The following is a 12,107-nucleotide window of genomic DNA, read 5'->3' on the forward strand; positions in this document are numbered from 1 at the left end:
GCCCTCTCCTCCCTGGAAAGCTAGGTCATTGAAGGCATTTGCTTCCAATATAAAAGTCTGATACAAGGTGTAGACTTCATCAATTATTTTTTTAATACAGAGAAAAAAGTTTTAATCACATTTTTATTAGCACTCTCAGAGAATGAAACTTTTGAGAAATTATAGATACATTGAATCATTAATCCAAATTTTATTGTACCAAATAAAGTTTTTTCTTAATGTCTTTGTATTTTACAAAAGCTTTCTCTTTAATTATGATGCAAGTTTGCCTCTTATTGCTTTAAAACATTAACATGCTTGGAAAATTTTTAAGAACTCTTCTTCCACATTATATTAACATCATTCTTTAATTTAATAATCAATGAAGAGCTAATTTGCTTTAAATAAACAGGCACTATAGCAGAGCAGTTTCTAAAGATCTGTTTCCCTGTTCCTTTTCAGAAGCTTCTTCTTGCTAATTCATAATTGAATTCTTCCTCAGTCATTGATTGGGCTCCATCTCTCTTTGGGCATGATCTGCTTTGTGCATCATTCTGGCATTCTAATTCCCCAACCTCTCAGTTGTTTCCTAGGATGCCACTTATACCATTTCTCCTGTTAGTTTTAGCATTCTGTTGATCCTAGTATACTCATTGGGGCTTGGCTAAAACCCAGGTCTATAAAACCCAGGTCTAGAAATAGCCGTTGCATTTATCCTCTTATCTTCAGGATCATGGCTAGAACGGTATAGTAAATAAAAGGGAGATGTCAAATGGTGAATAGGCTACTGAATCATTCCTCCTAGTCAGTAACAATAAGTACATTTATAAATACCAGATGTTCAGGCAGCTGGACATACTTGCTTCAAATCTAAACTCCTTTTGGTCCTCCTCCCTCCTGCCACCTCATTCTTCGAACTGTATGTCTGGAGGTGCTCCCGTCATGTGGTCTAATTCTTTCCCATCTAGGGCACAATCGCGTACGTCCCACAGCAGTCCTGGATCCAGAATGGCACCATCAAGGACAACATCCTTTTTGGATCAGAGTACGATGAAAAGAAGTACCAGCAAGTTCTGGAGGCCTGTGCCCTCCTCCCAGACTTGGACATACTGCCTGGAAGAGACCTGTCTGAGATTGGAGAGAAGGTATTTGAAGGGTGAAGAAATATTGAAGAAAAAGTAAGGATGGTGAAAAAGCATATGGGAGTAAAGTAATTGACCAATTTTAGTAGTTATGTTTGAAACAAATACCAGAGCGTATGTTTGCACTAATTGGCCACAATATTTTGTACAAATCACTTAGATATTTTAAGCTTTGTACTTGGAAGTGAATATAGAAATGATACATTCTAAATTAAAGGTGATAAGGTTAAGGACCAGAGAGGGTAAGTTACCTGTGACTGGCCCAACCTTGACTTCACATGTCAAGGAGCAGTAGTGGGTTCTAGTGATCTGCTTCAATCTTATTTTTTTTGCATGGGCATGCACCGGGAATCAAACCCGGGTCTCCAGCATGGCAGGCAAGAACTCTACCTGCTGAGCCACCGTGGCCCACCCTGCTTTGATCATTTTGAAAATTGTTGTAAACTGTTTTCTCATGTTATTAAATAGTTTTCTTAAAAATAGATTTTAATGGCTATGTTGTATTCCATTATGTGGGTATGGCATAGTTTGTTTAGAAGTCTCTGATCACATGAGATGTTATACATCTCATGTTTTCATCCTCTTTTCCCATTACTAAAAATGAATATAGCAGTCATTTAGGGACAAGAAACTTAAGATATTTGAAGACTAGTAAAGATACAGCTCTTGACTGATTTTGTTCACTAATTCAACCCATATTTATTGAGCACCTACTGTGTACTAGGCACTATTTTAAGTGTAGGTTTACCTCCATAAATAATGTAGAGAAAGTCTCTGCCCTGATGCAGCTCTAAATTCTCTGAGGTGGGGTTAAGGGACAACAAATATAATAAGTAACCAAATCTAATTATAGAAAATGGTAAGTTTGGAACAATCTTAATTATTGGGCTTAAAGTTATTTATTTGTATAAAGGAACCTGGAGGGTTCTTAAACCCTGGATACCCTATTGAGGCGAATTTCTTCCTTACCCTCTTTTATTATCCTCTGTAGAGGTGGGCTAGGAAGTAGGGCTTAATGAAAATTATTTTCTTCTTCAGGGTATAAATCTCAGTGGGGGTCAGAAGCAGCGGATCAGCCTGGCCAGAGCTACGTATCAAAATTCAGACATCTATATTCTGGATGACCCCCTGTCAGCCGTGGATGCTCATGTAGGAAAACATATTTTCAATAAGGTCTTGGGCCCCAGTGGCCTATTGAAAGGCAAGGTGAGAAATTATTTAAAGTGAAGAAGACATGGGGGGATGAGGGGAAACACATCTCCTAAGAGAGCTGTTACCCTAGAGCAAGTTTCCTTATTTACCTGCACCCTAGGCTTCTGAGGAGATAATGTCAGATTGGTCTCCCAGGTGACTGTCCAGATCATAGAGGCTCCTATCTTGAGGCTCTGCCTTATGCCAGAAGTCACAAATTTAAGCCTTGTTCTGTGGTTCCTACATTGAGCCTCTTAGGATGATTGATTATGATAAAAAGTACTTTGGGATCCAACAACTCACCTTGCTGATCAACAAAGATCATCCTGCAGGTAGAGCTTGCAACTCTTGCAGGGTGTGAGAACACAGTGCTCGGAAAGGATTGCTCAACCTGAAAATAGAAATAATCCCTGACATTTATTGAGTGTTCACTGTGTCCCTGGCCTGTACTAAACATTTTATATGCATTGTCTCATTTGATTCATTCAATGCCCTCTGAGATAGTATCGATAAAGTGGCCAAAGCAAGTCACTAGGGCTGGTCATAAGAGACTAGGCTTTCCTCACCATGGGCAAGTTTGCCCATTTGTCCTGACATGATGGGCTGACAGAGCCTCTCTAGAGTTTGAACATACCCTTCACCAGAAGCAAGAGTAGGGCTGTTGATAGTAGCATCTTCCTTCACATTGGATAGTAAAACTCGAATTGTATTTCACATGTTTCTTTCAAGATTTCTTGAATGCTGTCAGTCATAGGATAAGACCTGGACTGCTGTCCCACTGAGGCCCTCTGTCTCTCTTGTGGATCAGTGGGTCTACTGGAACTCACTCTTCCACCTATTCCTGGTCCTGGTTTCTCTCCTTAAAGCCTTCTTGGCTCCATTCATTCATGAACTGAATACCTAACTTATACTGGGTTTGCTTCAAAGACTGGGCATGTACAGATAAAAAGATCTGTTCCCTGCTCTCAAGTAAATTGCAATCTAATGGAAAGACATGCTGAAAATCAAATGATGATAAATAAGAATTGATTTAATGACAGTCTATAAAATATATAATGGAGACATTGTAGGAATACATGAGTTTTGCTTGGGGCATCAGGAAAGTCTCCTAGAAAAACTGGCTTTGAACTAAAACATGAAAGATGAGTATCTCCTGGGAATTCCAGATAAGTGGTACCTAGTCTCTGTGGAACTATGAATTAGATGGCAGAGGCAGTAGATTTAGGTTATCTCTCCAGTGGCCCAACTCAATTTTATACCCACTATCTGAAACTCATTACCAGCCCATGGGTGTTTTTCTTTGAATGGAGTTCTTGTCTCAGGAGCCAATATGGCTCAAAAATAAACAGGAACACAAGGGACACCAAGTCTCCTGCACCAGGGAAAACCTAGTCTAAAGATAAAGTTTCTTGCCCTACAATATTTCTTACATGCTGAAAAAATCTGGGCACTTCTTGTTAGTTCACTTGGTTAGTTGGCTAGTGAAAGGAACAGTTAACTAGCGGATTTCATATGCATTGGTTATATTGATAGGCCTTGATCTCAAGTGACATTTTGAAGCCCAACCTTTGACTACCCAGGGAATTGTAGGAGAATGTGTATAGTGAAAGCCTCATTGTCAATAGAGAAACACAACTGTGAGTATGTCCACGATGACAGGAGTCTCACCTTACACATAGGTTGGGTTCTTAAAATGAAGTACTGGGAAGGAAAAAGAAAGTCAAAACTAAATATAAAAAATAAAAAGTCAGGTGGTCAGGGCCACATTTTGAAGCAAAGCCTTAGAATGAATTGAGGTATGCTTTTTCCCTTTTTAGCATAAGCCAGGAAAGATGGTGGACATAGTGTATTCAATAAGGTATTCAACACAACTTACTGTTATTTTTACAGACTCGACTCTTAGTTACACATAGCATTCACTTTCTTCCCCAAGTGGATGAGATTGTGGTTCTGGGGAATGGCACCGTGTTGGAGAAGGGGTCCTACAGTGCTCTGCTGGCAAAGAAAGGAGTGTTTGCTAAGAATCTGAAGACATACGCAAAGCAGAATGGTCCTGAAGGGGAGGCCACAGGTATGTAATGTGGATCGGAACAGAATAGAACCTGGAACATGGGAAGGAGAAAGAATGGTGGACTACCCCCTGAAGTGTTTAGTATCCAGTGAATTGAATTTGTAAGTGAATTACCCAGAGATGCAAGCTCAGCTTTTCCTGTGTTCTGTATCTCTCTAAAGGAGCACAGACATAGAAAACTAGGTCAAACTGGTAGCTCAGCCAGTTCTTCTCGTTTCTGACATGCAAAGGACCCTCTTTAGAAGGGTATGACTGGAGGTTTAGGGATGTTTCGGTTTGCTAAAGCTGCCAGAATGCAAAAGACCAGAAATGGTTTGGTTTTTACAAAGGGATTTATTAAGTTACAAGTTACAATTCTAAGGATGTGAAAATGTCCAAATTAACACTAACAAGAGGATACCTTCTGGGAGGAAAGGCAGCTGGCATCTGAGTTTCTTCTGTCACATGGGAAGGCACATGGCAGCATCTGCTGTCCTTCTGTCCCACTTTCTGGTTGCAAATGGCTCTCTCAGCTCTGTGGGTCCTTCTTGCTTCTTCCTAGGGTATGTTATTTCTGAGCTTATCTTGGCTCTCTCATAAAGGGCTCCAGGAAAAGATTAAGACCCACCTTGAATGGATGGGGTCACATCTCCATTGAAACAACCTAATCGAAAGGTCTACCCAACAATAGATCTGCCCCAAAGATTGGTTTAAAATAACATAGGCTTTTCTGGGGTACATAACAGATTCAAAACCTGCATAGGGGGTGAGTAAATCTTGCAGAAGGAATACTAGTGGCAAGAAGGGTGTTTTTTTAAAGATGCCCTGCTTCTCTTTTTTTTTTTTTTTTTTTCCTAATTAAATATTTTAATATGGATAAATTCTACCTATCAGGTTAATTATTCTAACTGTAGCAAGCATAATTCATTTAGCTCATCCTGACATAGGTTCCTGGGCCAGTCTTCTCAAGAATTTGTTTCATCATAAAGTGCCCTGCTTCTCTTGATTCAAGCTACCACCCTACCTCACCTCCCCAAATCCATTAAAAACATGTCCTGCACAGATTCATAGGTTGGCACTAACAGTGTACTGCTAAATTCTTGATATTCTCTAACAATGGGATCTTGATTAGTACTCCAAAAACCCTTGGATGTTCTGAACTAGAAAAATCATGGTAGCTACAAAGTCTTCCAGTATATCAAAGGAAAATTACCTAATACCATTATATTATATTCCTTAACTAGCTCCAAACAGCAAAGGAACCCTGTTTACTGTGACCTTTCTTAGAAACCTGCTGACAGTAGTCCTGTGTGAACAGTTCTGGGTGTCAGCTTCAGGTTGTGGTCACCAACAGGAGGTCAGGACTGAGAAAGCAAAATCTGGAAGGTGCAAGGGAATTACAGGGAGTAGCTGCAGCATCTACAAGAGGCAACATATTCAGGCTGTGAATTCAGAATTTGTGATGGTTTTAAAAACCACCCTGTGGAATACAAGAGGCTGAAAGAAAAATCCTAATCCAGAAAGTCTATAAACATGGGCGGGACAGAGAAGGAAGAAAGAACAGGAAGGTATAGGTGACAAGGATTGGAAACCAGGCCAGGGGGCACCAACAAAAAGGAAGGAGTTGGTTAGCAATTAGGAAAATACATATTGAAACTGCAGTGAAATACCACTTCATATCTGCTAGGATGGTTATCATTAAAAGTAAAAAGGGAAATAAGTTTTAGTAAGGATGCAGAGAAATGGGGACTCGAGTGCATTGCTGGTGGGAATATAAAATGGTTCAACTGCTGTGGCGGATTGATAGTTCCTCAAAGGTTAAACTTAGAATTACCATGTGACCCAGCAATTCCACTCAAAGAAATGAAAGCAGGGATTCCAACAGGTGTTTGTATACCAATGTTCATAACAGCATTATTCATAATAACCAAAAGATGAGAACAACCCAAGTGTCCATCAATAGGGGAATGGATAACTAAAATGTAGCACATGCATTCAATGGAATACTATTAAGCCATAAAAAAGAATGAAAATCAGATGCATCTACAACATGAATGAACCTTGAAAATACTATGCTCAATGAAATAAGCCAGACACAAAAGCACATATATTGCATGATTCCATTTTTATAAAAATCTAGAATAAGATATTTTCCAGAAACTATCTGGAAAATAACCTCACAGAGCCAGGATATAACTTTCTTTGTTCTCCTGTACTTCTCTGCATTTCACCATCCTTTGGTCTGAACCCAGACCAATTTGCTAGAATAAGCAAATTTATGGAGACAGAAAGTAGATTAAAGCTTACCAGGGACTGGAGATGGAGGAATGGTAAGTTATTTTTTAACGGTGAAGCATTTCTGTTTGAGGTGATGAAAAAGTTTTGTAAATGGACAATATTGATGTAGCACAACATTGAAATGTAATTAATGCCACTGAATTGTACACTTAAATGGTTGAAATGGCAATTTTATGATATACGCATATGTTACTACAATAAAAAAAAAAGAGAGGAAGAAAAAGGAAGGATGGAAGGAAAGAAAAAGGAAGAGTGTGAAAGAGAGAGGGAGAGAGGGTAGGAGGGAAAGAGGGAGGAAGGAAGGAAAAAGAGAGCCCTTTTCTTCAACCTTTATGACTAGAGGTATTGGCCTGGGGAAAACAAAAGCACCTGTCAGAGTGGGACGTGATGCTCCCAAGCAAAGGGCAGTGTCTGATGCCAGATCCTTGTGAGTTACTGTTCTGTCGATCTCATCAGTATGAGCAGATTTTTTAAATGTTTATTGTAAACATATTTTTCTGATTTGCCTGGATCAGAGTTTCTGGATTCGGTTATAACCACCTGTGTGTGGACAGCCCTCTTTGAAGAACCTATCTTTTATGTACAGAGGATAGTTTACAAAACAGTCCAGTAAGCTCTTGATCTAGTGAATATTAATAGGCAATTGATATGCAGTTATGTATGGTATGCTGTTGTGTTGGTTCTGGGACTGAGGATACAGACCAAAGGATTGTGAAATGCAGAGAAGTGCAGGAGAATAAAGAGAGTTGTATCCTGGTTCTTTGAGGTTATTTTCCAGATAGTTTGCCTTGGTACCTACTGCTAGTGAACATTCAATATATCTTTATCACATACACAGTCATGCATATACTTAGATTCATTTACCTATTAATTCATCCACAAATAATTTGTTGTCTACTGTGTGTAGGATTGGGTCATCATTTTTTGCATCAGGCTATGAATTGCTAGGTTTGTTGAGATAAAAATCACCCTTTTAAATATTTCAATTCAGTGGTTTTTAGTATATTCACGAAACTGTGCAATTATCACCACTATATAATTCCATATACTATGTAATGCCATAGTTTTTCGTCACCCCAAAATAAATCCCATACACATCAATAGTCACTCCCACTCTCTGTATGTGAGTCCCGTAACAGATATACTTTGGATGTTATGTGTAAGTTCTTCAGATCATAAAATTGCAAATAGATAGCCAGACAACTGAGAATGCATGAAAGGACAGTTTCATTAGATCAAAGGGCCTGGAGGGGGAGAGGGGAGAATGAGAGTGGCAGAGGGGCCTAGGACTTACTAAGTTAGTCTTCTGCAAGTGTCAGTAGAAATGGGGAAGGAGAAGTACGTGGGTCTTTGAACATACTTATAATAGCTCATTTAAAGTATTTGTCTAGTAAGTACCATGTCTGCAATTCCTCAAGGATTGTTACTGTTGATTGCCTATTTCCTGTATATGGGCCCATACTTTTCTGCATGTTTGCATGTCTGTATTAGTCAGGATTCTCTTGAGAAACAGAACCAATATGATATATCTATAAATATGAGATTTATAAAAGTATCCCAATAAACCGTGGGGGTGTAAGAGTCTGTAGGGCAGGCCATGGGTTGGCAGCTCCAGTGAAGATCCTTAATGAACTCCCAGGAGAGGCTGGATGGTTGTAGTGGAAAGAGAGATAGTCTCTTCTGAATCCTCCTTAAAAGCTTTTGGGTGATTAGATTAAGTGTTGCTCATTGCAGAAGACACACTCCCCTTAGCTGACTGCAGATGTTATCAGCCATGGATATAGCCAATGTGCTCATGGTTTGAGTCCATGAAATGTCCTCACAGCAACAGGTAGGCCACCTGGCCAAGTTGACCCATGTTTAACAATTATTTAACATCGTAGCTGGTGTCATTGAGACCATCACAATGTTTCAAAATTTTTCATTGAAAACTGGACATTTTAAATAATATAACAACTCTAGAAAATGATTCCCCTTCTCCCCTCCCCAGGGTTTTAGGTTGTTGTTATTGTTGGTGTTTGTTGGTTTAGTTTCCTGAGCTAATTCTGTTAAGTATATATTCTTTTCTATGTGTGGTCACTGGATTCTCTGCTTAGTTAGCTTAGTGGTCAACTAATGATTAAACAGAGATTTCATTAAATGCCTTGAACCAATAAATTTCTCAGTCTTTGCTGGGAGGCTCTGTATGCAATTTACTACTCTGAAAGGGCCTTGGCCTCCACTTCTGCTCGCACAGAGCTATAAGATCGCCAGAAGGGAAGGATTAGGGCTTTTTCAAGTCCTTCCTAGCCTTATGCACAGTCCTGTACAAGTGTGTGGCATTTTAGATCACCAGGAATATGTTGCAGATTACCAAAGCCCACTATGGACACATTCCCCAGACTCTCCTTTTAAGTATTTTGGTCAGCTTCTTATTTGCCCCAACTTTTATAACTACCTTAAACAGCTATGATGTTGAACAACTGCTGCTTATTTTTGATAAATGCCCAGAGGGAAAGGCTGTTAGCAGTGTGTGATCTCTTAATCAGGTCAAATAAAGACAGGCCCTTTGAATGGGGGTCTCTAGGGAACTTCCAGACAGGTCAAATCATAATAATTCTCCAGGGATGGGATTCTTAGGAGTGTTCCCCTCAAGTTAGCTACTAGGCTGCTGGTTTTCATAGTGACCATGATTGTGAGGTTATTGGTTTTCCAGGCTACTGCAGAGCTGGGGAAAGGGCGGACAGGGGTGTGAATAGGGTAAGCAAAGTGTACTTTCTTACCAGAATTTAGGCATTTTCTTGAACAAATGCTTCCTGGATCGTTGCAAGCCTTTGATAATTTCCAAGTTCTTAAGAAGTTGATTTTGATAATCTTTGAGAGTGGTCTCATTGCTTTCATGGAGGAACAGATTTTTGGGAGTCTTATTCCACCATTCCCACTGATATCCAAGCTGCATTTTACATTTTATGTTCAGGGTATGCTTTCAAGTGCTTTAAATTCATAAAAGTTTGTCAAAATTATTTGAATTTCAAGAAGAGTATTTTCAACGTACACTCATTTAGTCAACCCTGGGAATGGTGACCCTTCTGATTGTCTACCATAACCTTTAAAAGTTCTTTCCTACTCCAAAAGCAATTGAGTAGGACACTGACTGAAGTCCCTTGGAGTATTTTTTTCCATTTTGATTATTTTTTCTTCTGGCAGAATATTCACCCATCTCTCATTTATCCTGGTGTATCTCAACAAAAGATGTACTAATAACTAGCATTTCTTGAGTTAGAGGCAAGTCTAGTGTATATTTGATATTCCTTGCTAAAGTCAGAAATATCAGAGAAGGCGTCCCTCTCCTTGTTTATAGGTCTGTGAGAACTCAGTGCAGTGATTTTCCTAATCTCTAATGTGTTTCCCTAGTCAATGATGACAGTGAAGAAGATGACTATGGGCTAATGCCCAGTGTGGAGGAAATCCCTGATGATGTGACCTCCTTGAACATGAGAAGAGAAAACAGTCTTCAACGAACACTCAGTCACAGGTTGGTCACCTACTCAGCTGACAGCACTCATCACTTACATATTTCCACCTGATCTTTCTCTTTTCGGCATGGGCTTTTCCTGAGGGGTGGATGCCATGGATCTTGTCAGCTCTTCCTTTGTTTCCTTGTGCGGGTGTCGGTTTTCCCCATCTGCTCTGAAATACACTTTGATATAAGCAGAGTGGTTGTGACATCTGCCTATGAGGAGACCTTAGAAAGCATCTGCATGCTCAGGAAGGATTTTTTTCCTCTCCATCTCTCGGTTCTAGGTCCAACAGCAGGCATCCGAAGTCCCTGAAAAACTCCTTGAAAACTCGAAGTGTGAGGCCAAAGCTGCAAGAGGAGGGAGAACTAGTGAAGGGACAAAAATTAATTAAGTCGGAATTCATGGAAACTGGAAAGGTGAACATCACAGTAAAAAGCTAATGCTAGAGGTGATATAGGGCTTGGGATCTGAAAATGTAAATTTAGATGAAACCTGAATACTCTGTACAGGAGGGATATGTCCTATATCCTTTGCAAATCTTCAAATTCATCATTGGAATGTCAGTAGATGCTCTGAGCTTTTATCAAATCATATTTCCATGAAAAACTACGTTTCCCATAAATATCCTCACTCCATACTTGACAAGTGTTTGACCCCATTCTGATATGAAGAACAACAAAACTGCTTTGATAAATATTTCTGAGAGTTAGGGAACCTGATTATATCAGTCTCAGGGCACATAATTCAAATTAAGAAGATTTAAACCACAAATTCCAAGTTCTGCTATATATCCCTTCTGCCCCACTCTGTTTCTTTATCTTCCCCTTTCTTAATTTCCTCTAGAAGCCCACTGCTTACTTGATGGCTATTTACCTGATTGTACTCTAACACTGATCTATTATCCTGACCCAGTGCAGAAATGGTGACCACAGACAACCAAATTTTGTTGTCTAGTTTTCCAGAAGACTTGTACTTCCCCTTCTGATTGATGTTCTAGGAAATTCCTCACAAAAATCTTGTAAGAGTTCCACTAATCTTGAGGTGGGGCTTTGCAGGTCAAGTTCTCCATCTATCTGAAGTACCTACAAGCAATAGGATGGTGTTCAATATTTGCCATCATCTTTGCCTACATGATGAATTCTGTGTTTTTTATTGGATCCAACCTCTGGCTCAGTGCTTGGACCAGTGACTCTAAGACTTTCAATGGCACCAACTATCCAACCTCTCAGAGGGACATGAGAATCGGAGTCTACGGAGCTCTGGGATTAGCACAAGGTATACCTGATGGCTACAACAGCCACCTCTATGTACTCTGTCTGGGCCCTGGACTTTACCTGGACATGGGCAAACATTTGCCATTATGTCCTTAACCCAAATCTTCAAGTATCCCTGTGCATGGTACTGACAGAATTGATTCCATTTCTAGGTTTATCTGTGTTCATAGCAAATCTCCTCTCTGCCCGTGGTACCCTCCATGCAGCAGATATCCTGCACAGAAAACTGCTGAACAATATCCTTCGAGCACCCATGAGATTTTTTGATACAACACCCATAGGACGGATTGTGAACAGGTTTTCTGGTGTAAGTATCCCAAAGGCTATAATTTGGTGTATTTATGGGCTGAGAATCTTTCTATTTCTGACAGGGAAGGAATTCTCATCACACCCTAGGTAAAACTGTATGGTTCCAGTTCTTTTGTCCACTCGGCAAGCAAATATTTTGAGGTATTTCCTGTGAGGTCCTGGGAGATATAGGGATGAACAGCTTTCCCTTTCAAGGAGCTGACAGTCTTGTAAGGAAGACAGCTAAGGACATGAAGGGTTATGATAGAATATGGTAAAAGGTTCTAAAACTTTGCATCCACTGCAGTTTCTGGAAACCTTGGCATTCATTCAACATTTATTATGCACCGTCTATGAGCCAAGTACTATACTAGATGCAGGGGTA

The 12,107-nt window shown here is 39.8% G+C and overlaps 1 protein-coding gene across 1 annotated transcript in view; it reads left to right on the forward strand.

Moving 5' to 3' along the window:
• ABCC2 (ATP binding cassette subfamily C member 2) overlaps positions 1-12,107 on the forward strand; it is a 111,554-nt gene that overhangs the window by 65,063 nt on the left and 34,384 nt on the right. Inside the window, exons 17-23 of the mRNA XM_077125723.1 lie at positions 948-1,124; positions 2,160-2,327; positions 4,203-4,383; positions 10,054-10,174; positions 10,444-10,576; positions 11,216-11,435; positions 11,587-11,741. Of these exons, the coding sequence (XP_076981838.1) occupies positions 948-1,124; positions 2,160-2,327; positions 4,203-4,383; positions 10,054-10,174; positions 10,444-10,576; positions 11,216-11,435; positions 11,587-11,741 (1,155 nt within the window). The remainder of the gene's footprint in view (positions 1-947; positions 1,125-2,159; positions 2,328-4,202; positions 4,384-10,053; positions 10,175-10,443; positions 10,577-11,215; positions 11,436-11,586; positions 11,742-12,107) is intronic.

The sequence above is a fragment of the Tamandua tetradactyla genome, chromosome 13 (assembly GCF_023851605.1).
Source record: "Tamandua tetradactyla isolate mTamTet1 chromosome 13, mTamTet1.pri, whole genome shotgun sequence".
NCBI lineage: Eukaryota > Metazoa > Chordata > Mammalia > Pilosa > Myrmecophagidae > Tamandua > Tamandua tetradactyla.